We start from the raw sequence: 26,645 nt of genomic DNA, 5'->3' as shown, positions 1-26,645 counted from the left end.
GTGTGTTACCAGTTCTGTATCAACCAATGCTATTGGTGCACACCTTGCCATTGGTAAGTTCCAAGTTCTTTTTCTGCTTGCCTTTCAGATCTAACTTAGTGGACTGGATGATGCCACTGGTGTGGTTTGCTTGCTTACTAACTCTGCTTTGAACTAAAACATGTAACACTGTGCAGGTCTTTACTGGTGGTGTTCACTGAAGCCAAGGACTGACATGGGAATGGTTGGTTGTAAAGCAGAGAGGTTAACAACTAACACACTTCTTTCCATTCCATATCTAGGAGCCATCTCGTCCCTGGATGGCTGGGACAGCAAGGCTAGTGTGCAGGATCTTGATGCTGGGGCTGGAAGTGATCTCTCCTCCCTTCCTCATCCCCAGGAAAGGGAGGTGAGCAGTGCTGCCTTGGAAACTACTCAGATCAAGGACAAGCTGAAAAAGAGGAGGATGTCTGAGGGCCTGTTAGCCCCACAGAGAGGTAAGGCCAGAGCCTGCCTGCTCTTCAGAAGGAGGGAGGGTCTTTCCCAGCCTAGAGAGCTAATGCATATTACCACTGAATGTATCTCCCCTGTGTGTGCCCTCTACAGTAACCTTCCTTGCTCCATCTCCCACGTAGCCCTGTCATTGCTGTAGGGCCATACCTGTATGCTAACTGCACAGTGTACTACTGTATACCAGATTTCCAAGAAATCTGTCAAATGTAATGTCTAGCTCCAGGTGCTTTGTGTTTGAAATGCTGCTTCTTTCGCTGCGTCCCTCTGTTTTGCAGGCCTAACTGCCAGCAGTGACCCAAAGGTGCTTGCCCTAAAGCCAGCAATTTCCAGGTCAGCTTCCCAGAGGCTCCTGGTAACCTCCAAGCCCGTGCCTCCCATCCAGAACAGCCTTCCTCCCCTACAGTCTGGCTGGATGAGCAATGGGGAGCAGGAGTTCAGGGAGGATGGCACAGATCATGGTGGCAATGAAGACAACCATAAAGAATTGACATCAGAGGTATGGAAACAAGATAAATCACATGTAGTAGATCTTCAGTGTACTCCTGTGGGCAGAGCTCCAAGATCCTCTTTTCCCCATGGTGTGAGCACAGGGTGGCAGCTGAGCCAAGGAAGAGCTCAGGTGGATGTGCTCAGCAGTTCAGGCTGTCTTTGCAGTGTGCTTTGTGTCCCCAGTGTATATGAATAAGAGCATATTTCTGTGCTCTCTGTGAGCTCCACTTGTGGTTTTATGACCAAGAAAAACTATCAGTTAACCACACAGAGCAAGAAAATATGTTTCACCTGGCCAAGCATATCCTTTTACATCCTAGTTGTATCCTTTTTATCCTAGTTGGTAGGTACGCATTTCTGTGAAGCATCCATGGCTGTTATTGTTGCAGGCATACCAGTGTATTGGCAGCTTCTTATACCAGCTCTGATTTAGATGCAAAAGATGTTTACTGGAGCAGACAGTCCTGCAAACTGAACTTTGAGTTCCAAGTACAGCAAATGTACTTCTGCCACAGTTGCTTCTAGTAATATTGCTAGAGCTCAGCAGTCTCTGTGTGGCTTTGTTGCTTTCTGTCTGCCCAGGGTTAAGTGATGGGAATTGGCACTTCTGGCCAGGAGAAGTGGAGCCCAGGCTCTATCCATGCGACTGGCTTTGCAGGACAGGAAGGAGGTGCAATTGTTTTGTTTTTTGTCAAGATGGGCACGAGAGGGCAGAAGAATAGCAGCTTTAGTATAAAGAGGAAAAATAACAGAAGGTTAGTGCACTTCACTTCAGCCCTGCAGTTACAGGAACATATGTATCCCTGACATTAACTCTGTTGGTTTCAATGGAGATTGAACAGATCCTGATTTGCTCTCTGGCCACAAGAAGAATGATAGGATACTATGTAAAGGTGCTCTGCTCTTACCACTGCCCTCCCTAGCCATGGTGCGGGGAGCTTGAAGGGGTGACGTTGCCAAGCTGAATGATTTCAGCAGGCAGAAAGACCTTACACAGAGTGGCAGGGTAGGGAGCTCCACTGAACCTAATAAATGTCAGTGAGCCCACAGTGATGAATTGTGTAGGATCTGGAGAGCACATTAGCATCTGGACCAAAAGGCTGGTAGGGGAATGTTGAAAGGGCAGCAGCAGAAAAAGAATTATGGCCTTGAGAAAAGCAGGTTTTGACAGTATGCAAAATGACTGTGTGGGGACTTGGCTGAGGCTCACTAATGGCTGGTGGGCACCTTTGGCCTGCAGGGGCATAGCAATCTAAACCCATTTCAATGCCATAGGAAAACTAATAGAGGTGACACCACCCCAGAACATCCTATCTGCCAAGCAGATTGCTGCCACAGAGGTGAGCAAAGAGGAAGAGCTATCAACAGCATGGGACATGGTCCCTCCTTCACCACTTTCCATTGCCCATCCCAGGCCAAGACATGCCAGCAGTTTGACTCATTCTTTTCCTCAGAGTCTTAGGGAAGAGTACTGCTAAACTGCTTGTGGCATCAAGCAGGAGAGCTGTGTGCTTGGGCTGAGAACTGCTCTCCTGTTTCCAGGCTTCGTTGCAGTCTCTGTACTGTGGTGACGAGGAAAGGAAGAAGTCACTGGGGGTGGCCTTGATTCCTCCCATCCCCAAGTCAGCAAGACCACCTGACGGGGATCCTGGCAGCACTGAAATATCTCTCCCAAGCTTGCAGCATTTGGTTTCTCAAGAGCCCCTGGAGATGAGGTAAGCCAAAGTAACTGCCTCTGGTATTCTGTTCAACTCTCACATCCCATGAGGTTATTTTCCACGGCTGACTCTCCAGTGTATTTGTACAGATTTCTGTGTATTCACCAGATTGTGTATCTATAGTGATCCCACATGTCAAACCCAACATTAAAGAGCAGGCAGGGGAGATGGAGACAGGACTTCTGAGGAACTTAAGAGCAGATGCTCTGCTTGGTTCTGATACTAATTCACTTTTTAATCCTTGTGATGTCATTTAGGAGCTGTGCTATATAGACCTGAATCCAGATTCTGGTTTTGTATGTGAACTTTGCCAATATCTATGCATGTAAGAAACCAGTATCTGTACCTGCAAAAATATGCTGGGGCAAATATTAGCTATTATATAGCTGCCTACCAAATTTAGGTGCTGCTTTTGTAAATGTTGCTCCTAACTTCTCTTTGTTTGGGTCTTCACTGTGGAATGAGAGCAAAGATAAATCTGTTTTTGGATGTATAATCCTATAGATGCGTAATGTTTACCTATGGTTTTAAGATCAAAAGGGCAAGGTGCTAGGAAGCTGTTACAGGGCTGTAAATGATGGACAGGTACTTGGGTATGCATAGGGAAATCTAGCTGCCAACTTTATCCTTGTTGTACCCATAAATAAGAAGTAACAGAAACATGGTTCCAATTAAAAAAACTTCAGTATAGCACTTAAGATGCAATCTGAATACATTATGTACTAGCTGAGTTGGAAGAAAACTCTTCTCTCTGGAAGGCACAGGGAGATGTAATACTAGTCTAATGACAGAACTCTGGTATTATCTATCATCTGTACCAAGATACTGTCATCAGTTTAAATCACAACCCAGCAAAGTTAGACTTCTGCTGCAATGTAGATGTAGCTGTCTCTCTGTACAGACTGAAGACTGACTTAACATCTCTTGCTGATTCAGAAAGGCATCTGTAAAAGAGAGAGCCACTTAGCTCCAAAAGAGAGATAGCAGAATTGGATCTTGAACGCCCACACTGAAGAATCTGATTCCTGCACTTCAGCTGGAACTCGATGTTTCAGTTGGAGCTGTGTGACTCTACAACTTGAAAGCTTAATGGCAGTTAATGAGCTTTTTGTATCACTGGTTTTATGGGCTGCACATCTTTCCTCACCAGAATGATTTTGCTAAGGAACTTTTCCTCCTTCAAAGCTAACCCTCTCCTCCCCCACCTCTCTCCACTCATATATTCTTTTCCTCAATTTTCTTAAGGCCAAGATCAGGCAGCAGAGCAGAAGAGAAGACCCCTACATCTCTGGGTAGGTACAGGTCATCGCTATCCTAAAATGAGCATGAGAATCCTGACCTGTGGTTGGCACTGTGAAATTCCTGTTGAAAACCATCCTGTAACTTTTTGCTTTCCTTACTATGCTCAGCTGACTACTTCAGAGCCCTGTAAGTGGGAGAAGGGCTCTGATGATCCAGTGAAAATAACTCCAGCAGGGGGTCTGAATGGCAGTAGCTGGGGAGGGGGGGTTATTCTGGCATCCTGGAGATGTACAGCGAGAAAAGAAATTCTTTCAACCTTTCCACATTGTGCTCTTTTCTACACTCATGGTGTTTTTTTTTTTGTTTTTTTTTTAATCTTCCTGAGTGCTCTCTCATGGTCTGAAGATTGGAGAAATGAGAAATGCTCACACTCATTCCACCTGTGCTTGGAGGAGGAAACCTTCACTCAGAGCAGTTTCTCATCCTGAACCAAACTCTTCTGAGATGTGAAGTAGATTCACAAACATCTCATGTTTTTACACTGGAAGAAGTAGTGAAACGTTATGTGTTAAGTTCTTGTGAGTTTTCCATTTAAAGATGAAGGACTGAAGTCAGTGCAGTGTTTGTCTGAACTCAGCCTTCCATCCTCTTAAAACACAAGTCTGAATCAAATGCTGAGCGATGAACAGAAGCTTCCTTTTTTTTGCAACTAATTTGCTTTAAATGACATAAGCTAGGTTTATTATTATGAATATCTTCCCCTACTCTATCTGCAGTTGTCAGTTCTGCAAATTCAGGCTAGGTTAGGAGATGACTGTCGGCTGTTGTTTTTTCCCTTGCATTATGACTAGCAATAAAAGTTCTGCAAGATAAAATAGAGTGTCAGTTGCATCTGTGTTAGCCAATACTTTTAAGTTGAAAACCTCAATGACACCATTGCTGCTTCTTTGCCATCTGTGAGCTTGGAGTGATGAGAGAGATGAGAGTTTAACAGATAATTTTGCTGATGTAGGAAAAGAGATAAGATTCACTGGTCTCTTAGCTTGGTGTTAACTCTGCCAAATAACGAGCGTACGCTGTAGCAATGATTACTTTATTGCTGACATGAAGCTAGGATGCTAAATGCAGCTAAGGGAGAAGTATTGCTGAGTAAGTAAGGTGACATTTTTGGTGGATACATTCTGGACTAGAAATGAGCTATATCATTAAACTATCTCTTTCTCTCTCTCTCTTTATTATCGACCTGGCGATTCAGCAGGGAAAAAAAAAAAATCCTGATTTAAAAAAAGTTATTCCTTTTTTTACTACTTGGCTATTACATGACTTTATCATCTGTGAAGCCATGTGAGGAATGATTAGTTCTCTGAGTCTTAACAGCTCTGTTGGAGAGCATTTCAGAATGAGCCGTACTGTACTATACTCCATAAGAGAATCAGCTTTTAGTGAGGCCACCCAGGAAGTGAGCTTTTATAATTTATAATGAAACTCCTCGGGGAGAATGAATGCAACTTTGAGAACACAGTTCTGTTTGTGGAATGACTCTAGCCATCTCAAGGTTTCCTTCAGATGACCTCTAAAATATTCCAGCAAAGAAGGGGAAATATTGATACCTCTATGAAGGCCTATAGCAATCAAAACCCAAGGAAAAAAAGATTTACTAAAATGAAAATGGATGGGAACAGATAAGAAGCTTTCTGACGAGGACAGTCTTCTTTCTTTTCTCAAACACAGCTACTTAGCAGGAGCTGAGGCCTTTGTCATTCAGTAGACTTGAGTTTTGCCAACAGGAAGTACACTTCTGCTTCTGCATGTTATGTGCCTTCTCAAACACAATGCATATTCATATCTCCTCAGAATTCCGGACTCTGGAACACATCTTGCCTATTCCCCAGCATCGTGTTGCCTGTAGCATGAAGTCTGTGGGGCGTCTGTGTGAACCTGTGCCCCCATTGGCAGATCTACCCCTCAGCCAGGCCAAAGAGATGGATCACCTTTCAAGTCCTTGCCTTCTGAAGGATGATGACTGGAAGGACAGCAGTGGAAGGGTAAGGGCTGTGGGTAGGGGTGAGCAGGTTTCTTTTTCAATGTCAGTGATTGCTTCAGTAACAAAATGTCACTGAAAATCATCATCTTCTTCTCATGTGGAGAGAGGCATTCGTTTTTGCTGGTGCAGAAGATGCTGGTTGAAAGATAGCACTAAGACAAAAAAAAAAAAAAGCATTCTTCACCTATGAAAGCCAATTCACTGCAGATCTAAATGGTAGATTCAGTTATATGTTCAGTGAACGTGTGCAGTGTGCATGCTTGGAAGCAAAGATCATAACGTTAGGTGTAAGCAAGGTTGCAAAAGAGCAGTTTTCTTTTGTTACTTTACTTGCTGTATCTCATAACTGTTTTACTCTCAATTTTTCATTTCGTTAAGACCAATGTTTCTCAGGCTTTTTTGTTTGAATCCTCTTCTGGATACATGCTTTTCAGGGAGCAACTGAGTTCCTTAGGAGCAGAGAATGGAGGAATGTGAGTGGTGTTTGCTCTCCTGCCATGGCCTGTAGGAACCAAGCTGTCTGCCCTCTAGTAATGTGGGCTATGCTTTTTGGGGCACTCCTTTTGGCTTGAGCAGGACAAAGCAGTGTCTTGAACCAGTGGAATGATTTGGAAAGAGACCATTGGGTATTGAGATGAGGAAATATTCTGAAACAATTGGCAAATTTGTGGAACATGCATTAAAGACCATGATGTTCAAGCACTGTGTTCCTGATGAGGGGTCATGTGCAGTTTGCAGTTTGTGCAATTCATCCTCATTGACGCATTTCTTATACAACCAGATCCATATCACCATATCCAAGTCTGCTCAGGAGAAAATGCGCCAGAAGCAAATAAAAGAGATGGAGTTTTTGCTCAGAGAGAGGGAGAAAGAGAGAGCAAAGGAGAAGTCATTGCAGGTCTCCACTTGGAGTGCTGACTCTGGGGGTGTGGCTGGAGAAGGTGAGTGGTTGCTATAGCTGTGGGGCTTTGTGTTCACTTGTTTACTGTTTGCATAGTGTTGTAAATATCTATGAAATCAAACTGGAAGGCTGTTTCACTTACATCTGAGTGGAAGTTTAGAATATGATTTATTTCTGTTTTCCAAAGAAAATTACAGAGGCATGAAGTGTCTTGCCTGCAGCCCATAATGAGTCAGTGACATGAAAATAAATAACTTCCCCTCCTTCTCCTATCAAGTCTTGCAGGCTGTATAAGTCTTGCAATGACATTTGTGTTTCAGACTCTCTAATTGAGAGTAGCTTACAAGGAAGGTGAATGGGTGAGTCTGGAAGCTTCTTAACTAAGGTGCAACCTGGACAGCAGAAATTGGACTATTACCAGTTAAAAGGCAAAAAAAAAAATATCATTGCTCATGTGATAGGACAGATTATTCTGCTCCCCGCCCCCAGCTGAGGAGCTTGCATTGCTGAGCCATGCTGGAAGCCCTTAGCATCACTCACATTTTACCCACATGAATGCACGGCTTTGCTGACTTAATTGCAGCTGACAGGCTCCGATTGTCCTGCAGCATGCATTACCATGAGTGCTGCTGCAGTGATCTTAAGAAGTCAGCAACCAGCCCAAGGGCACCACGCAAGGTTATCTGCTCTTTTTCTTGCTCCTGTTTTGTGAAATGCTGGTATGGAGTGCTGAGGTGGGAGTCCAAGAAATGTAGGTTCTGTAACTGGCCTTTGAAACAGTAAAACAAAGGAAAGGCAGTGCAGAGTTTTCTTCGCTTTTGAGTGGAAAATATCACTGCATTCTGCTATCAGTCCCAGATTAGCATGCAAAATGTTGTGCTTGGAACAATAGGACAACAGATTTACCCAACTCCAACAACAATTCTAGCCATTTTCAAGCCTACAGTCCACCCTGTCCAGCATCCTACTCACAAGGTGCTTTTCTGTCTCTGCAGACTTTGGCCCACTGCACGTCAATGGGGCACTCTCCATCTCCTCCAGCACCAGCAATGCGTGCAGGTCGAGCATTGGTGCCACACTGAGGAAGCGGGTCAACAGGCCCTCCTTGCCCAGCATCCCTGTCATCAGCCAGGACACCAGCTTCCCACGGCACTCCTCAGGTGAGTCTGCTCTGCTGCAGCTGCTCTTCTGTCCCACGAGGAGCACAAACTTCTTGTACCCCAAACACAGATGAAACCTCAGGTCCAAATCCTGAGGATTGAGAGCAAGCCTGCTTTGAAGCCACTCCAGCCCAATGATACTGGAGCAGCTAGTCCATATGGATCCAGTGAAAAGTTCAACTGAATAAAGCAGTGATAAAGTCTTAACCTCATACTGAGAGTCCAAAATATAGCACTGGTGCTGGCTTCAGCCAGTAGGTTAAACAGGGAGGCAGCTGTACTTGCAGGGCTAGCTCGCTCTGCATATATGTGTACCACCACGATCAGTTAGTACTTACTATCAGCTATAGTGATAGGACAAGGGGGAATGGTTTTAAACTGAGACAGGAGAGGTTTAGGTTAAATATTAGGAGGAAGTTTTTCACGCAGAGGGCGCTACGCACTGGAACAGGCTGCCCAAGGAGGCTGTGGATGCCCCATCCCTGGAGGCATTCAAGGCCAGGCTGGATGTGGCTCTGGGCAGCCTGGTCTGCTGGTTGGCAGCCCTGCACATAGCAGGGGGGAGGGGAGGAGGGGTTGAAACCAGATGATCATTGTGGTCCTTTTCAACCCAGGCCTATCTCATGTTGTGGATTGTGAAAAAGGGAGCTAGGAATCATTATTCAAATGGTGTATTCTAAAGGTGCTACTCATTGATTTTTCAAAATTGACCAGAACTAGCCTGACATGACTCTCCATTCATGTTGAATATGTACATCTATGTATTTGTACAGACATCACTAACATCAGTGAGATCTGAATTTTGGCCTATCAGAGCATTTTTGAAAAAATTGCTGCTGATTTTACAGTTCCTCCATTCTCCACATTTTGAAGAACACACAAGGAAGCTTAAATATCCTATAAAGTCCACATCAGTTCATCTAGATTCTATGCAGTGTTTATACTCAATACTTCCAGACAACTCAGGTGTTTTCATCTACACTTTAGAAAATGAGCTTTTCAGTGTAAGACATGAAAACTATAAAATAGTTTTCTAAACAAACACATTTGTCATCTCAATTTTGTTGTGCCTTCTACATATATTATCAAGAGAGCGTGCTTGCCAACAATTTGCATCTATATTTACATACTCCTAATTCATGTTTGGAAGGCTTTTTTTTTTTTTTTTTTTTGTCACAGCTATCTAGACTAGAAATTGCATTTTTCCACAAGAGAAAGCTTGTGGAAAAGGCACGGCACAGTTTGCAAACGAGTACCTTTGATGGCAAATAAATTTCACCTTGGTGTCTTCAAAGTACAACCAGTGCATACCACCAAAATAGTAAATATTCATAATGCTTGAAAAATAACAAAAACTATAAACTACTACTTTCCCTATAGTATATTAAAATATATGTGCACTCAGCTGCCTGCTGTCTAGAATGCTTGAAATGAATGGAAACAGGTGCATTGATGGATTTAGAGGGTGAGGTATTGGTTCCCCAGTGGTTGTTCCTTGGGGGTTTGCCTGAGCCCAGCAGGACTCAGTGTGCAGATTTCAGGTTTACAGAAGGAGTTGGAGCCCAGCGTAGGGTGGAGGGAGGATGCTTGGGTGCTGGGGAAAGCAGTAAGCCAGGAAGCAGAGAAGGTTCTTGAAGGCAAAGCCAGTTTGTACCCATATGTAACTTCAGCTGGCAGCGTGGTTTGCAGCATGCTCTGTGGTGCCATACCTTGCCAAGGGTATGTAATGCCAATCTCTGACCTTCTGCCTACAGCAAACTCACTGCCAGCCATTGCTTTGGGCTGCCTCGAGTGGGGAGAGGAGCCTGAGTGTGGAGACACCAGGGAGACCAGACCCTTCTCTCATCCTGAGCAGGCGCTGCTCGATGCACTTGCATGGCTCAGCAGCAATGACTGGTAAGAACCTGCTTTCTTCTCATCCTTTTTTCCTCTCAGTTAAAAGGTAACTTAAAAATGTTTTCTTTCAGCACCTCTGTGGCCAGGCAGTCCAGATAGACAAAAGGAACTGGTGAAACCACTACAAAGTCATCACAGGGCAAAGATGTAGTGGCAGCCGCTTGCATGTCCTGGTCCATAGCAGTGCTTACAGCCACAGCAGGTCTCTGCTATCTTCTAGCAGGAAAGAAAAAAGTCATGGAACAAGACAGTGTTGACACCAGAAGCAGTCCTGACTTTAGAGATTTGGAGCCCTCAGGACGCTGCCCTGGGTGGAACTGAATAAGGAGTTCTCTCTGGTCCTGCTGCTGGCAGCAGGAGAAGGCCCTTTACCCTGGAGCTGCCTATGGGGTGTTGCAATTTTTGCAAAACAGACTGAGAAGTGCTGCAGGGTTGCTTGACCTCTTATTTCTCCTGAAGTGCTTGTGGCAGAAGAAAAAAAAAATATATCTTTTAGAATCTTTGCACTTCTAGAAACTAACTTTTCCTCCTTGCAGCTTCCTATGGGTCACATAAGGATATTTTGTTGATAATCACCATTTAACCAGAAATTAGATGAAAAACAGGAGACTGAATTTCAGGTGGGGGTCCTTCTGATTTCTGGGCTCCGTTCACACCACAATTACTGTGAAAAATCTCCAGCTTTTGAAGCAACTTCCTTGCATGGGTGCTTTGCTTTTTTCCCCTCCACATTGCACAGGTGAGGGGCAGAGAGCTGCTATAGGTGTGAGCAGAAAAAGTCGTGCACAGGGATCCCAGTGGTGCTGAGTTATCTGCCCTACAACCCTCTAGGCCTCAACTCTACCCTGTGTCCTCATCCAGCTCAGGTCTTTAATGAACACAGTGAGGAAAGAATGGCATAGGAAATTTGTATTTCAGTGCTTTCAGGAAGGCTGTTTTGTTTAATGACTACAAATTAACCCTGAAACCATCTATTTGCTTTCTGGATTTGTGGATGCTTTTGATCATGACAGCCCCCAGTGGCAACCAGTTCCACTGTTTAGCTAAGTGCTGTGTGAGGAAACACCTCCCTTTGTTTGTTTGAGCCAACACCCCAGTAATTTGTGAGGGTGCTGCCTTCTCCTTGGGTGGTGAGAAAAATCAATCTCTTTGGTAATTGCTTTTCAGGCAGCTGAAGGGGAAAGGACTCTTCAGCATCAGACGCTTGGCCATCTGCCACTCGGAAATCCTCCTCAGTAGACTGCATGATGTTACCTTGGCAGTTACCAAAGAGGTAGGAATATTGTTTTTAATCGAGTCCCACATACACTGCTCATGGGGCACAGATTAGTTATGTACCTGCTCATTTACGTGCAACCTCAATGTCTGCCTTTGTTACTATTTTGAGATTCTAAATCTCTAATAGCTATGTCACCTATCTATATGATCTGTCTGTATATATAGTGGTACATGGCGTATCTTTGCCTCTCCTCTTTGAGCTAGATGGTCATTATAATGCAATATACAAATGAAGAACTCATCAGGTGATTTGCCACGACCCAAATAGCTGCCCAAGCTGCAATTAAATGCTGCACCTTTCACCTCTCAGCTCCCTCCCTCTGTGTCTTCCTCAGCATCCTGGGGATTAAATATAGGTATATATTCCAGTGTTTCCTGATGATCTCTTCTCCTTTTTTCTTTCAGTGTGCTTTTTGGTGACTTGTCCTTTCCACTGACCCCTACTGCTTCCATGCACTAGTGATATTTTGCATTGCAGCCCTCTGTGCTTGGAGCATCCTGGCTGTGGGATCTGCTGGGCACACAGCTTTACTGTCCCATGATAATGTTAACAGAATTCTCATCTTAAGCTCCTTAGAAAAACTTGTGACAATATGTCTAACCTGGCATTTGTTAATGGCCTGAGCAAGCTGTCTTTTACTACACGACTGCCAAATATATTAAATTTTCCTTTGATTGCAGAACATGGTAAGACTTAACTCTTTTCCATGAAAGTCAATCCTTATCTTTTATCCAGTGTCTAATGATTTTGGAGGTTTGAATATCCCTTGTGTTGAACTCTTCAAACTTTTTATGTATGCAGAATTCAGACTCTCTCACTGAGAGCAAGGTTAGGAGAAGATGACCTTAGAACTTATCTTGTTTGATTTTGACGTTATTTTTATGCTTCTGAGGATTTTTTTTCCTTTTTGCTCTATGCACTCGTGCAGAGACATTGTTCAGTTCTTATTTCACTCCAGCCCCAAATTTTGCTTTCACAAGCCCTTGTAGACTGTTAGTCTCTTTTCTTAACAAGTACAATCAAGTCTGGCCGAAAGAAGGTCTGGACTGTCCTCCAAAGTGCCTTTTGAATGAAGCACACAACTCCTTAAGTCCTTCTTACTTTCCCTTGTGGGAGAGTTCGTTGGAAGCATGGATCACTTCAGAGCAGCACTGGAAGTTAGAAAAGCCTGGTGACAACACCTATAATTGCAAGTGGTCTTCCAGAATCCTTGAGTCCAACAGAGTGAGTAGATGGAGAAGCAGATGGACTCAAGTTCCTTTTGTGAATTTTGTTGTAGACCTGAACTCATGAACTTCATTTCCTGAGTGAGTGCTCAAATGGTCAGTGTGATGTTTTTGGACTGAAGGAAAGGACTGTTCCTCTATCTTGTCAGCTCTTATTTTTTTTTCTCTCAGTGGAAGGCCTAAAATCAAAACAGTGTATGGTGTGGGCTAAGCAGAGTACTTTATTCTGTGTGGAACAAAGTTTCTTAGGCCTGCAGGCTCACTGAAATTGGATTGTAAGTGGGGCTGAGGACACAAAAGAAGTTGGTGTTAGAGTAAGTTGAGTTTCTGTGCTTTTGATCTCCTGCCCTTTTGTTCCACCCAGACACAGAGAAAAAAATAGTGTTGTTTCCTGGGACTTCTGTCCAGGGGAATGGTTTTTTTTCTTTATAAGATGATTCTTACGTTTCCCCCTCATAACTTCCCCAGGTGAACAACCTCCGCTCGAAGGTGTCTCGGTTTGCAATCAGCACTCTTGGAGAACTCTTCAGGATCATGAAGAAACACATGGACCAGGAGGTAGAGGAGGTCGCTCGGGCCTTGCTGCAGAAGACAGGGGACTCCAGCGAGTTCATTCAGAAAGCAGCTGATCGATCCCTGGGGATCATGGTGGGGAGTGTGACTCCTGCAAGAGCAATGTCTGCTCTCCTGGCTGGTGGGGTCAAGTATGTGGTTCTTCTCTTAGTGACATCCTTCACCTAAATTGTGTGCTAGGTGGAAATGATGGGATATGGAGGGAGAACAGAAAGAGGGAAGGGTCCTTTATCCTGGATTTTCTGTGAACTCAAGAGTTGAATGTGTCCAATTACTCCCTTCCTCAGCTCATCTACTTCTGTCCTGCTGTAACCTACTTGCTCTCACAGTCTGTCAACACTGCCTAGATATGGTGAATGATGAGGAAGCGAAAGCCCCAGTGGAGGTTGGTGGTATGGCCTTGTGGCTTTGTGGGGAAAAAAGACCATGGCAATTGCAGCAGTGAATGCCCTTTGCTATTTCACAATACTAACCACAGAGGCTCTGGGAAAAAAAACACATGCATCATCATTATGGCACTAACTTGAGAAACAGGGATGCTAATTGCTGGGTCATGGAGCATGCAGGGGAGGATGGGCTGGGTCTGGCATAGCCTGCTCAACAAGCACAGCTCCTGCCAAGAGGATGGTCGTGTCCTCAGAGCTACTCTTTCTATTCAAATTGATGCTGCGGGTTGGCTTTGAGATGGTGAGTCCCTTCACAGGCAGACTCCCATGAGGAATCTGAAGTAGATGCTGCCTTAAAACATTAGTGCCATGTCTGATAGTTTTGGATAGGCACACTAGAAAAGACAATTTGGCTGAAATGACTATCCTTTCCTTAACTTTTGAAAAGGGTAATCCAAACACTTAACAATTGCCAAGCTTCAAAAAACACTGGCTGCACTGCTGCATATTCTGCAGCTTCATGCTCCACAGAGCTTTTCCTGCTCTTTCAAGAGTTGGCAGATTTAGAAGTGGGAGGAATAAGCCCCAATTCTACTACAGTGCTCTCTGTGGTGGAGCCCTCCAATGAGTCACCAGGAAGAATCTTTTATTTTCCTCTTTCTCACAGTCAATAATTTCAGGAAAGAAAATGATTATCTGATAGTCCAGAGAGACTGAATTCCTCCCTCCTCTCTGTACATATCTGTATCATGCCAACATATGTGTTTGTCTGAGAGCGGTGTCCTTTTCTGGCGGCAAATATTGCAGTGAGGATTCATGCCTGCTTCCCCAGTGATGACAGGCACCAATACCTGTCCTTTGGACTCTCCTTTCCCCTCTGCTCCCTTTTTTCCAGTCACCGCAATGTCCTGGTGCGGAGGTACACGGCAGAACACCTGCTGACTGTGATGGAGCAGATTGGAGCTGAGAAGCTCCTGTCAGGCACACGTGACAGCGTCGAGCTTCTTGTTCACATGCTGGTCAAGCTTGCTCAGGACTGCAATCAGGATACAAGGTGACAGTTCCTCATCTTATCACCTAAAAATGGAAAGCTGTTTGGTGTCTGACTATGATAAAACAGCAGAAGAGGGGAAGATGGAGTAAATATTTAAAAAGTTATTTCCTAATGTGAATAATGATGTCTTGGGAAACAAGTGCACTGGCTAAAATGAGGCTGTCCAACAAGAAGGACTGCTGCTAAATTCCTGCGACTTGAATGATTTTTTTTTTTATTCAGATCAGCTGAGCTCAGACTAATCAGCAGTGTTAGCTGATTATCACATAAGGATCCCAAGCATTTCTTCCTTGTGAGGTTAAGAGTGTCCTAGAAAAAATTTCCTTTTTCTTTAAGCAAAGCATTCAGTCTTTCTAAATCCCTTCTGCAGATTTAGTCGTCTAAGGTATTTACATTTTTTTATTTCCAACAGTGTAATGTTATCTGTGGCTGAACATACTTCTGATTTCCTCTTGCAGATAGCTGGAGTTTCATGGCAGGTTATAAACACAAGCAAAGGCCCCTTACTTTCTCTGTTACTCTAAATTCCCATTAGTAGATGCAAGAACACACAACTAACTGCCCATGTTTATACCCGTAGTACAGAATGAGAAGTAGTAAGTGTGAATTGATTTGTCCTAGCTTCTCTGCTAGGAAAGTTTAGTGGAACGGCAGCAAAGCACTGGAAATAAATTACAATAGCAAAGTGGATCTGCTCCATAGGATCCTTTGATCACAGAATTTCACTGTGAAATTATATTCTCCTGTTGCCCCCCTGTCCTTGAGGGCTCTTCTCTTCAATTGGCAGTGGTGTCAGATGGAGTTAAACATCTCACTTTGCTGAATGGACACTGCCTTCTTGTGAAGGTACTGCAAGTGATGAGTTGAAAATCACAGTACATTCTATTAAATTCTTTCTTTTGTTTATGAACAAGGCAAGGGAGATTGCAGTAATGCTCTGTAGCTAAAATGTTTATTCATTTCTCTCTTCCTTAGGTTTTATGGACGGAAGATGCTGAATATATTGATGAGTCATCCAAAATTTGATGGACATTTGAAACAATTTCTCCCCTCCCGTGACTTACAAGTTGTTATGGCAACAATTAAGCAGAAAGTAAGTGCTTGGCAGGAGGCACATCTCCTTTATGCAAGTTCTAAGATTGCCAATATGAGATTAAGCACATTTAAACTTCCTTTATCTCATTCTTCTTTTGCTGTATCATTTTGCTTCTGGAAATGAACTGTTGTTTCTTAGTGTGTTTATCAGCAAACAGTGAAGGAATCAGTGTGATTAGGAATAAAATGTTGTCTGTTGAATATCAACAACAAACAGGGTAGGAAGCCAGGAGAAAATCCCTAAAACCAAAACCCCATATAAACACCCTGTTGCCCCCACCCTACAGAATAAAGGAAGCAGTAGTGCCAACGAATTTCCCAAATAAACAAATATACACAAAGCTATCACAATCAGTGGTGATATTGTCTGTGTTCTGGGAATGCTGCCCTGCTTTCATGCACTGCAGAAGAAGCTCTGTGGATTTGGCAGCCAGTAGAAAATCATCTCTATTTTTCCTTTTGTTCCTCTCCATTTATATTTCAGAAAAGAATGTGTCTTTGTGCAGGAATAGGGAGAGTGAGAACCAAATCAACTCTCTAACATAATGGACCAACTTCCAGAGAGTCCGAAAGTTTTCTGCTGTTCTCTCTGAGAAGGCATGTTCCCTATTAGTCTGCATTATTCCCATTTGTGCTCATAACTGATGATTTACTGCTGCCCGTCATGGTAACACCTACAAGCTGCCTTAGGTTTGTGAAGACAAGACCTCCAGCAGAGACTGCAGGAATCTCTGACCCTCTTCCCTCTCTACGTTATGAAATGTGTTCTTAAGCCTTTCTTCATAGGTGTGATCTTGGTGATAATCTGTGCTTAAGCAAATGATTTCCTGTCTTACCTTTGATAAATTAAAGTGCTTTTTTAATATATGTATTTAGGGGATAGAAGACCGTATGTCTGAACCTCCATCTGCCAAAGGCCGCAGGGAGTCCAGGAACAGTGGCTTGATGACATCAAAAAATTTGCCTTCTGATGAAGGGTACTGAACTCTTCTGTTTTATCTGACAAAACACGTGACAAGCTTTTCATGTGCTCTCCTCAGTAAAATCTTTCTGGTGGAGCTGAACTGTGCCAGAGTATGTTTCCTGCCCCACAGAACTTTTTACGATGAAAAAAGTCTGCTTCTGCTCTAAGCTGAAAACAAGTTCTCTAGGGGGAGTAGGTTTCCTCAAATTGAGAGATGACAAGATAACTGCCAGTGGCAGCTCAGATAGAGCCAATGCAGTGGTTAGGAGAGTGGTGTAGAGGCGGTGGGAGGGTCATGTTTCTGCTGTTTGACTTCAGACTTCTGTTTTCAGTCAAGACTTCTTAGCATGGTGAAATCTTTTTTCTTTTATTTATTTTTTTTTTTTATGTGGGTAATTTTGCTGAGAAGTCCCAGTCTGGAATGAAGATGCCAATCTCAAAATTGCACTTTCCATGCGTGTGGTTTGACCTAACTCAATCATTTTCAAACAGCATCAGCAGATAACTTCTGACCAGCTTTGGAAGACAGTCAACTCAATGTGGACTTTTTATGTAGCTGTCTGTCATTTAGACCTATGATGAGTTTTCTGATGGACAGCATCTCCTCGATGATGCAGATTAGCATCCAGATAGGAAGTTAGACTCCTCATGCCAGTGAGAAAACTATATGTTACCTGTTTTCCTCTGACAGCAGAGCATACTGTTGTGCTCAGTGATAACAAGATGACCGCATACCTCCCTACCATGGTTCCAGGTGATGCTTCCCTGCCCATGCCAGGGAGAAATTGATCAAAGGGAATTGTTTTCACTGAGTTTTCTAAGCTGTGAATCTGTCTCTAGAAAAGCCATACTGTGAGCACAGTAGTGGGTTGAATGACTGAGGTTTTCATCTGTGTTACCAACTCTCTGAATCCCTTCAGATATGCCCTTTAATGTCTTTTGAGTGGGATTCACCTGTGCCAATCATATGAGCTACTTATCCAGATTCCCATGCATATTATAGAGATGCTTCCCCATGACAACTCATTTCCTTGTAATATAGACAACTCATAACCTTGAAGCAGTGCTTATTTTTCCCTCCAGAGTAATGCTAGATGACTACTTTGAAGACATCAGAAGATAACTGAGGTGAATTCTATCCCTGGTGCCTTGGTTTTCCTGAGTAACCAGTAGTGACAAAGTTACTTAGAGGCTGCGTCCTGTAACAATTGTCGTGAGATCAAAGCTGCTTTTCCGATCAGCATCTAGCTGAAATAACTTCATTAGGAAGTCTCCTCAAATGTTTTTCTCTCAATTAACTGACAGTGTCATTACTAAAAGGACTTACTTTGTTTTTACTTTCCAATTTGAGGTCCAGCTCTGATGTCCTCCTCTTACCCCGTCAGACAGTTCGGCGCACGTCTCTTCGCACTGTGGAGGAGATTGAACAACTCAAGGAGCTTAACATTCTCCTGTCAGCAAAGGAGTTTCAGACACGAATAGAGGGAGTCCTGCTCCTCCTAGATCACTGCAAAAGCAACCCCCAGCTCATCTCAGCAAATATTGTCCAGGTAACCACTCCATCTCTGTAGCTCCTTTCCCTTTAGTTTCCTTCCCAAGCCTGTCACAGTGAAATTAACTTCATCTGCACTACATGGTAGCCATTCAGGACTGGCTAGTCCCCTCTCAAAATAATTTAATTCAGCTCCAGGTTCAAGACAAGCAATTTCTGTCTGATGTATTGTTGCTGCTGTTCAGGAGGCAATGATGGAGTTTACTGTTGCTGTAGCTTTTGTTGTCTCCTACTCTGTTAGGTGGAAAGAAAGGAAATCTAGACACTGAACACTTGGCAATTCTTCCACAGAAGGATGGCTTGGGATGAAGGAGAGAAGTATCATGCGGGTGTTGATTTAAAAATAAGGATACTTCTGTAAACTTTGTCTTTTTTTTTTTTTAATTATTATTATTATTATTATTTTTTTTTTTTTTTAATGAAGGCACAGTTCAGGCCACTCACTTCCCTTCTCACCTCTTTCGTGGTTGGGAAGGACTGTTCTCACCCTTCTTAGGGCTTCTCTTTTCTTTTTGCAAAGGTAATAAAAATAGCTACAGACATGGCTTCCTTCTTGCTGTTTTTTTCCCCCTTTCCAGAGAATATGGTGCCTGGTAAAGTGGTTGACATTGCTTGAATGAGAAACGGCACAACAATTTAAACTCTAGAAGTCTAGTTTAGAGAGATGGTTTACCTCAGAGGTGGTGTGGATCCTCAAGAGTTCATCAGAGCCCTGCACTCTTCCAGACCCAGGTTCTGAGACAGAGATAAAACAAAGAGAAACTCCCATCCGCACCCAAACCTTGTAATACTGCCTGAAAATCTTTTAACCCAGCCTGGGGTTGTGGAAAGTCTATAGTAAGTATCCCTCAGGAAGACAATAAATTCATGCTAGCGAGCAAGAAAGTGTTACATTTGTCTGTAAGTGGTTGGGAATTTGTTTCTAAATCCCTTGTAGAAAGACAGGCATTTTAACCCAGCTTTCGCATTGTTTGTTTTCTTAACAGATTTTTGATGTTTTTGTCCTGAGACTTCAGGATTCCAATAAGAAGGTGAAGCAGCAGTCACTGGAAGCTCTGGCTTCAGTTATACCCATTCTCAGAGACACCTTACACCCAGTGCTGGTTTCTCTGGTAGCAGCAGTCACTGACAACCTGAACTCAAAGCACACAGGGATTTACACCGCGGCTGTGAGGGTACTGGAAGCATCCACTGCTCACCTAGGTAAGGCTGACCTGGGACACTGACTGTTCTCCATTGTGAGCTCTATATTTTAAAGCCAAGTGAACAGCCATCTGTGGATAACCTGTTTTTGCCTGGAGAAATATTCAGCAGCTGCAAGATGTTTATGAAGTCCTGCCTGAATTCTTTCTAACCCAATCTGTTATATCTTATTGTGATGTGCAGTTGAATGGATACTGCTTATCATCTGGGTTACATGCCTGATTATTAATTCAGTAGAGAGGATGTTGTAGGCATTATCCTAAGCACCTGCCAAAAGAACATGAGTGAAGCAACTAGCACATCATGACCATTTTCTCCTTTCTTCCTGGGAAACTGTGTGTTTTTTGTTTGTACTGAATTACATTTTTAAGACATGCATTCTGGTAAGTTTATATCCAGAGAATCAAGGTGAAAGTGACATGTCTTTTTCCTTGAAGCATGTCATGGGAAGGGTGGTGGAGGCTCTTTGCTCTGCTGGGCTTTGTTCCATGCTCAGGCATCGGCAGCTGTCCCAAGCATCTGGCCCAGAGCCTTCATCTGGCTCTTGCTGACCTAAGGCTTTGAATTCACCCATTTTGCAGTCTTTAGGCAGTGGCTTAGCTATGTGAAGCTCAAATGAAAATGTTACTTTGAATCTGAAGATTGAGACTTAGAATTTAATAAGATTATACGTTATGAGAGATCGCAGGGGAGATCAGATGAAGGATGAAAATTCTCGCTGGAGAGTCAGCCTGGAGGTTAGAAATACATTGGCTCCCCTCTTCTGCTAGGGTAAGCAGTCCATTATCATCCCCTATTCTGGATGCTCAGACAAGAGGCCACAAGTCTGCCAGCAGATGTAAAATGCATTGCTGCAGCAGGGAGGTGGTAAGCTTCTGATCTGCTCTATGTCCTGAACCACACAGCGTGCTGCAGGGTGTGTAGTTCTGCTGCCCGCCAGGATCACCTTGTTTTTTTTTTTTGATCACTGTTTTTGGAACTATTCTACTGCAATCTGCTCTGGAAACTGATTATATGTGCGTGGGTAGTATGTTTTTCTTAATAAAAGCATATGGGACACAGCCCTGAGGTTAGCTCCCCACTTCTCCTCATGCCGTAGGTTTCAATTTGCTTTAATTTGCAGTCACCTGAAAAGAAGAGGATCAGAAAAGCAGAAATAAAGGGATGGGGAAGGACAGAGAATTTCCACTAACATTTTTTTTTTTCTCTCAGCTCTGCTTTTTGTTTGATATTAATAATTCACAGCAGTGAGCACAAGGACAGAGAGCTTACTGCTGCTCCATACGAAGGAAGGGCTGGTAGGGTTGGCTGCAGCCAGAGGACATGGTTCAAAAACAGTTCTAAGTTTGCAGAAAATATTCTTTCTGACTCTTAGGTTATTCTTATGCATTGTATTTTAGGCAGATGGATCCCCTGGAGGATTTATCTGCAAGGATCCAGTGGAGAGGTGTTGACTTTGACTATTTCTCTTCCTGCACACATTTCCACCAGGGAGAGACACCAGCATAGATCCATGTAGTTTGCTGAAGGTGTTTACATCTTCCTAGTGCAGTGTTTAAAATTTGGCTAGATGAATACAGCCTTCTGTTTCTCTCTTGATCTCCTGGTGTAGATTTAAAAGCACACTGATGATACCTATGCTACCACTGCCATTTCTGCAGCTGTGACATGAAGTTTCCATTTCCTGGAGGCTCTTCATCTGGTGTTTACTGCAGCTGTGACTTCTATTGAAATGTGAGATGAGAGCTGATGTGTATTTCTGCATGCAAGGAGTTTGGTTTCAGAAAGATGGATGCCATCAATAAAAGTGTTCTCTAGAAGTTTTTTACACTGATTAAAATCTACCAGAGAAAAGCAGGTTCCAGATAAAGTGCTTGGCTTCTAGGACTGATGCCAAGTTTGTCGATCATTCATATCATTTATGCTATTTATCAAAGACCCTGAATTCCTGCCAGTTGTAACTGGTGGGCTGGGTGACCAGGAGCTCTGATGGTGCAGTCCTTTGCACACCACTTCCCAGACAAGCTTGAACATTTGCCAGTGTTTCCCCGGATCCTTGATCCTTGAGAGGCTTTCTTTCAAGTGCTGTTTGTCCACTTTGGTGCAGAACAACAAATCTTGATGTATAACTTAGCTAGAATTCAGGGACAAAGGGACTTTTGGAGGTTCTTTGGGCCCAGTTTGAGTTCCCAGATGATTTGCTTTGCTACTGATGTGAAGGTTTAGTGGTGCATTAGAGCTCCTGCAGGACAGCTTCCTGGAACACTCTACATTATGTGTATTAGTTGGTCCTGTCTACTTTCCACTTCTACTTTCTACTTCTTGGTTGTCTTTTTTTTTCTTTTTTTTTTATAAAGGGAATTCATGATTTGCCAAGCTCATTTCTTTAGAACAAACAGGTATAAATCTAGCTGTAAATGATGGCTTGTTCCAAATGTTGTTCTGCATGGGGCAAGATCGCTCTAGCCAATAACTACATAGCCAAGGTCTGCTGTAAATTCCCTTGCCACGCAGATTTATGTCAGCTCTGAAAATGCAGCACTGGGTGAACACGCCTGAAAAATTTAGTGTTGAAGAGGCAGGCCTTAAAGGGAAATCAACAACTTTCTCCACATCAGCCTCTATGGATCCAGTGCGTTTGCTGACCTGTTGCCTTTCTATGTTCCAAATATGGGGTTGTGGGGAGAAGGGTGTGAGACCTGTCCTGCTGTTGGTCCTGACCCATTTTTTTGTGGTGTTTGGGGAAGAGATGTCAAATCCTCCTAATAGAGGATGTGATAACCAGATCCCTTCAAGGTTTTGAATGGGGCTTTCAGTCATCTTTCCCCCTTGCCAATTTTGAGAGATCATCGTGAATTTTCAGTGCTGGCAGGTGTCAGAACAGGAGCAAGGCATGTCTGTTGCTTATCAGGCAGACTTTGCACAGACTTTCCAGCCAGTAAGGCAGGGTTTATTTTTTGTGGGTTTGTTCATTTTTAAGGGCATGAGAACAAATTCAAACAGGCAACTGAGTCAGATATATTTTGGAGTTTCAACACTTTGGGCTTTCGTAGAGGAAGGAAGGTTCTACTGATGGAAATGCCTGATCTAAATCTGAGCTAAATCTTCCTCATGCTTTGAAATTTTCTGCCTTTACAATTTAAAATCAAATGGCAAATGACCAAAAAAAAGCAATAACAGAACTCTCTGAAGGATTGTGTGATGCTTCTAGCTTAGAGTGAGTGAATATGTGCAATGTCTTGCCCCATTGCTCCATTGAGTTTCCTATCTGAGAGCCCAGCTATTGCTCTGAGTCTCTGTGTGGATGTGCTGCAGATTCTGAGTTTGAGGTGAGATTTCCTCATCTGTCAGTTTTAATGACCCATGCAGACATGCAAGCTGGTTGTAAGATGACTTGATTGCTCAAATGTAAAAACAACAACAACAAAAAAAAAACCCACACAAAACAAAGCCACTTTGTAGATGGGGCAAATGAAGCCTTGGCACCAAGACATAGATCTTGTTTTCCTACATCTGTCCTAATCTGTCATGAAAGAAATGTGCTGCTGCCTGACACCGGGGTGTGGGGTCAGAAGAGCAGCCCCCATAGTGCTCAGTCATCAGCTCTATTGAACAGGGGAGGGGAAATCTTCCCCTTTAAGTGGCAGCACAGCAAAGAGCTGAACACAGTGAAAATGTGAGCATGGAGAAACAGATTCTTTTGTTCTTATTGCGAGTGCTGGACCTGTCCTGTGTCCAGCAGTTTAGCTGACATCTTATGCAGAGAGTTAAAGCTAAGTCAGTAAGAATTGAACTGACTTCTGTCTTGTTGTTTCTTAACAGCAATTAAACACCACTCAGTCTTTTGGTCTCTTGAGGCAGCTAAAGCAAAGTTTGGGTAAATTTGTTATTGACTGGTGCTTTTAGTGTTTTGAAAGGCATAGGGCTTTTGAAGCTCTTCCATTGGAAGGTGAATTGTGATTATAAACAATTCTTCCTCACTCATCCAAATCCCAAGTGTTCCCATGAAAACCTGCATAGGTCCCAATAGTATAAATTAATTAACATTTTTGTACTGGTGTAGATCTCTAGAACTCAGTTTGGGGTTTTTTATCTACTTTTTTTTTCCAAAGCAGCAGCTGTAGGGTTACTCTCAGGAGAGGAACAGCAGCTGCCAATATTGCAGGAATGTGAGTGAAAAAGCAAAGTGTCTGTTAAGAAAGGTGAATGAGAAGACTGTAATTACCAAAGCAGAAAATTAATTGAAATAGCAGGATCAATTCCTTACTGTGTGCTTGCCAAAAGATCAGTAGGGACTCTCTTTTTATACCTCATGTTAAAAGGAACTCTTAATAGTACAGTGCTATTTAAAACTGCCCCATGAGCATTCCTTGTCCGAGAGTAGCTTTACTCAGCTTATCAAAGTGGTAAGACTGGAGGACTGCAGACCAATCTGCACAACACTTTATAACTAAAACAAGGCCCCGTATCAATAACGGGTAGCATAGGAAAAAAGTACACATATATGATGGTCAAGTACTGGGAAATCAGTTTTCGGCCTCTATGCCAACGTCTGATTTCAGAGATGTTACAACAGCCCCTGGGAGGAGATGGCGTTGATGATGAGTAGGTAATTCTGATAAAAGTAACTTGGATCCTGGTATGTAGGTCCCAACGGGTGAGTTACAGTGTTAACACTGGTTTATCCATTAGGAATGAATGGATGTATGGGCTCCTGAGCCTTCCCCGACCTTTCTCCTCAAGGTTGGAGAAGTTCACCTCGCAAAGTTCTGTCATGCAAAACCCGTGTATTGCTTATGTGTGATTTATATTTGGAGGGCCCTGATGAGAAATGTGTGACACCGCTCTTTGTGCAGCACTTCACTTCATATGTGCAGATGTGACATGAAAGCCTTTGTTTTTGAATTTTGAGTCCTCCCAAGTGAACTTCAAAGAAAGAGCAAACGTAGAAACTGGCAGAAATATATTTAATTTACAGAATGCCATTACCTCTGCCTTCCTTCCCCACCTCACCCCTTCTAATAACTTGTTCTAATGAGCAGAAATTAACATTTCTCTTTCAGACAATGCATTACTGCTGCAAGCATTGGCCCACAGAGTGCGTTTCCTCAGCGGCCGAGCCATGCAGGACGTCACGGAGCAGCTCTCAGGTACTGCCTGCTTCAGCCAACCTCTGCTTTTAAGTCATGCATTCTCCTGGGAAATGGCAAATATTGAGTGGGAATTCCTTTGAATATTCAGTTCAGTAGCTCATCAAAAACCTTAAGGCCCTGGCTTATCTTCCCTGCAAAATACACACAGAAGTCATGTCTGGTAGGGTTTACCTGCGTGCTGAGCTTAGGGTGCTGAGCTCTCACTGGGGCGTCTCAGGACGTGCCTCTGGGAATGAGAGGAGCTAAAAATACCCTGTCCTGCTCCTCTCATCTTAGGACAGTGCAGGAAAGGTCAGGGAAGACTCTGGGAGCTCCCTTTTCTGAAGCAAATGACAATTCTATAGAAAAATGCGTGGCAACTGATATTTCTGAGGATTGGTTTGATTTGTCAGCACAGGACTCTTGTCTTGCTGTTGGAAATGCTGGAGGCTGCATCCTGCACAGCCCAGGCATTATAGTTGACATCTTACAGGCAAGGTGAATGTGCAGGGCAGGGTTTGGCACAGAAATAAGCAGCAAAGCTCAACTCACAGGGGCTCCCTGCCTGTGCTGCAGACCTGATATGGTGCTTCGACCATTACAGGGTGTGCAAACAGCCTATTTCTGTATCAGTGGTGTCCTACGTGCTAAAAATGAAGCTGATAATTGGTTTATAATAGTAGCTTATTGTGAGTGGCAACAGCCAAGGAGTGAAAGAAATGACAACCTCAGTAAAAGCTGGTGGAGGCTATTTATAACCTTGCTTTAATTAGGGCTAAATCCACTGCTAATTATGCCAGCATCTTTTAATCCAAGATTTAATATGCTTTGCTTCTTCATTATGAATCTCAGAAGGACATGTTTAGCCACAGCAAATGTAAAAGTGCCTTTAAAGATCATTTGAATAAAGTAAATCGCCATAAACATATAATTTAATTTTACAGTTGTTTTAATCTCTTTTTGAAAGAAAACATTTGAACATAAATTGGGATTATTCTAGAGAGGGCAGATGTTCTCTCTGGGATTTAGGGGGAACAGGCAACTCTTTCTCCTATGGAAGTCCATAGTGACTGCTGTGCTTAATAAGCACTTAAGCTCAAATCAACTTCCATTTAAAAATAGGTATAATAACCTTGTTCTGCTTTCCAGAACTGTTCTTAGGTTCTTGCAGCAGCTGTTTAAATGTTAATGACTGAAGCTGGGTTACCAGCATACAGAAAACCAATGTCCTTCCCCTACAGAGGAATGAATGGTTACTGCGTAACATTTCCACTGAGCAGAAAATAAGAGCTCTGTTTCCTGGCCACTTCAGATTTTGATATCTCAGCAAAATCTGCCATGCAATGAGTCTGTCTGTAGTAAATTTTTGTTTGTATTTAATACAGTTCAGTTTGCGTAATGGCCTGGGAACAGATTTCAGAGCAGCAGTGCTTGTTTTTTGATGAAAGATTAAGTAAAAGTTTCTGTCTTCGTTTCCCTCTTTCAGGGAGCACTGCCTGGATAAATGCTATCGAAGTTTTCAGATGCTGAAATGCTGTGGCAGTGGGATCTGGGTTATTACCTTGGGTGTTCTGAAGTTGGAAACAGTTGCTCATTAGAGGCCACCAAGTATGAGGGGAAAAACCTCAAATCAGACCTTTTCAGCCAAAGATATCAGTTAGTCACTGATGTTTCTAATATGACTGTCAAGCTTCATGCGTCTTTTGTGGGCTGAAGTTCTGAAATGTAGTATAGTACTGCCATTTGCTGTGTGCCACAGAATAAAGGGCACTGCCAGATTAGACTTGTGGCATTTTTCATCAAAGGTCACAAAAGAAAAATTGTTCTCTTTATTAGAAAGCTTTCTATTACTTCTCTAAGCTGCATTTCAAAATCTACTTTGGCTAGTTTAGGTAACTTCTTCATGGAAATAAACAGATTTGTCACTTTTGTCATTGGTAATATAGAAGTCCTGAAATAAATTACCAAAGGTGTATGATGCACTTTGCCAAGTAAGTCTATCTTGGACACAAAGCCTCCGATCTGGAGAAATTATGGTCCTCAGCGGTCATAGGATCATAGAATCACCAAGATTGAAAGAGGACTCCAAGATTATCTGGTCCAACCATCCACCTACTACCAATGTTTCCCCACTAAACCACGTCTCTTAGTTAATCCATTAATTTCAATATGCGGTCAGCCTGTTTGGGGATCACTGAGTTCACTTGTTGGCATTGACTGGAAAACCCTTCAAAGAACC

General features: G+C 43.1%; 1 protein-coding gene across 1 annotated transcript in view; it reads left to right on the top strand.

Annotated features, from left to right (window-relative positions):
- The window catches only part of TOGARAM2 (TOG array regulator of axonemal microtubules 2), a 73,271-nt gene that overhangs the window by 18,935 nt on the left and 27,691 nt on the right, over nt 1-26,645 (top strand). Inside the window, exons 4-19 of the mRNA XM_042895274.1 lie at nt 282-476; nt 768-988; nt 2,524-2,696; nt 3,945-3,991; nt 5,796-5,986; nt 6,767-6,926; nt 7,882-8,046; nt 9,801-9,942; nt 11,110-11,215; nt 12,916-13,151; nt 14,302-14,460; nt 15,436-15,553; nt 16,432-16,532; nt 17,871-18,069; nt 19,058-19,274; nt 24,338-24,424. Coding sequence (XP_042751208.1) covers nt 282-476; nt 768-988; nt 2,524-2,696; nt 3,945-3,991; nt 5,796-5,986; nt 6,767-6,926; nt 7,882-8,046; nt 9,801-9,942; nt 11,110-11,215; nt 12,916-13,151; nt 14,302-14,460; nt 15,436-15,553; nt 16,432-16,532; nt 17,871-18,069; nt 19,058-19,274; nt 24,338-24,424 — 2,517 coding nt within the window. The remainder of the gene's footprint in view (nt 1-281; nt 477-767; nt 989-2,523; nt 2,697-3,944; nt 3,992-5,795; nt 5,987-6,766; nt 6,927-7,881; nt 8,047-9,800; nt 9,943-11,109; nt 11,216-12,915; nt 13,152-14,301; nt 14,461-15,435; nt 15,554-16,431; nt 16,533-17,870; nt 18,070-19,057; nt 19,275-24,337; nt 24,425-26,645) is intronic.

The sequence above is a fragment of the Lagopus leucura genome, unplaced genomic scaffold, assembly GCF_019238085.1.
Source record: "Lagopus leucura isolate 7727_CA_CO unplaced genomic scaffold, USGS_WTPT01 Super-Scaffold_73, whole genome shotgun sequence".
Classification (NCBI taxonomy): domain Eukaryota; kingdom Metazoa; phylum Chordata; class Aves; order Galliformes; family Phasianidae; genus Lagopus; species Lagopus leucura.
This window is presented reverse-complemented; position numbering and strand designations above follow the sequence as displayed.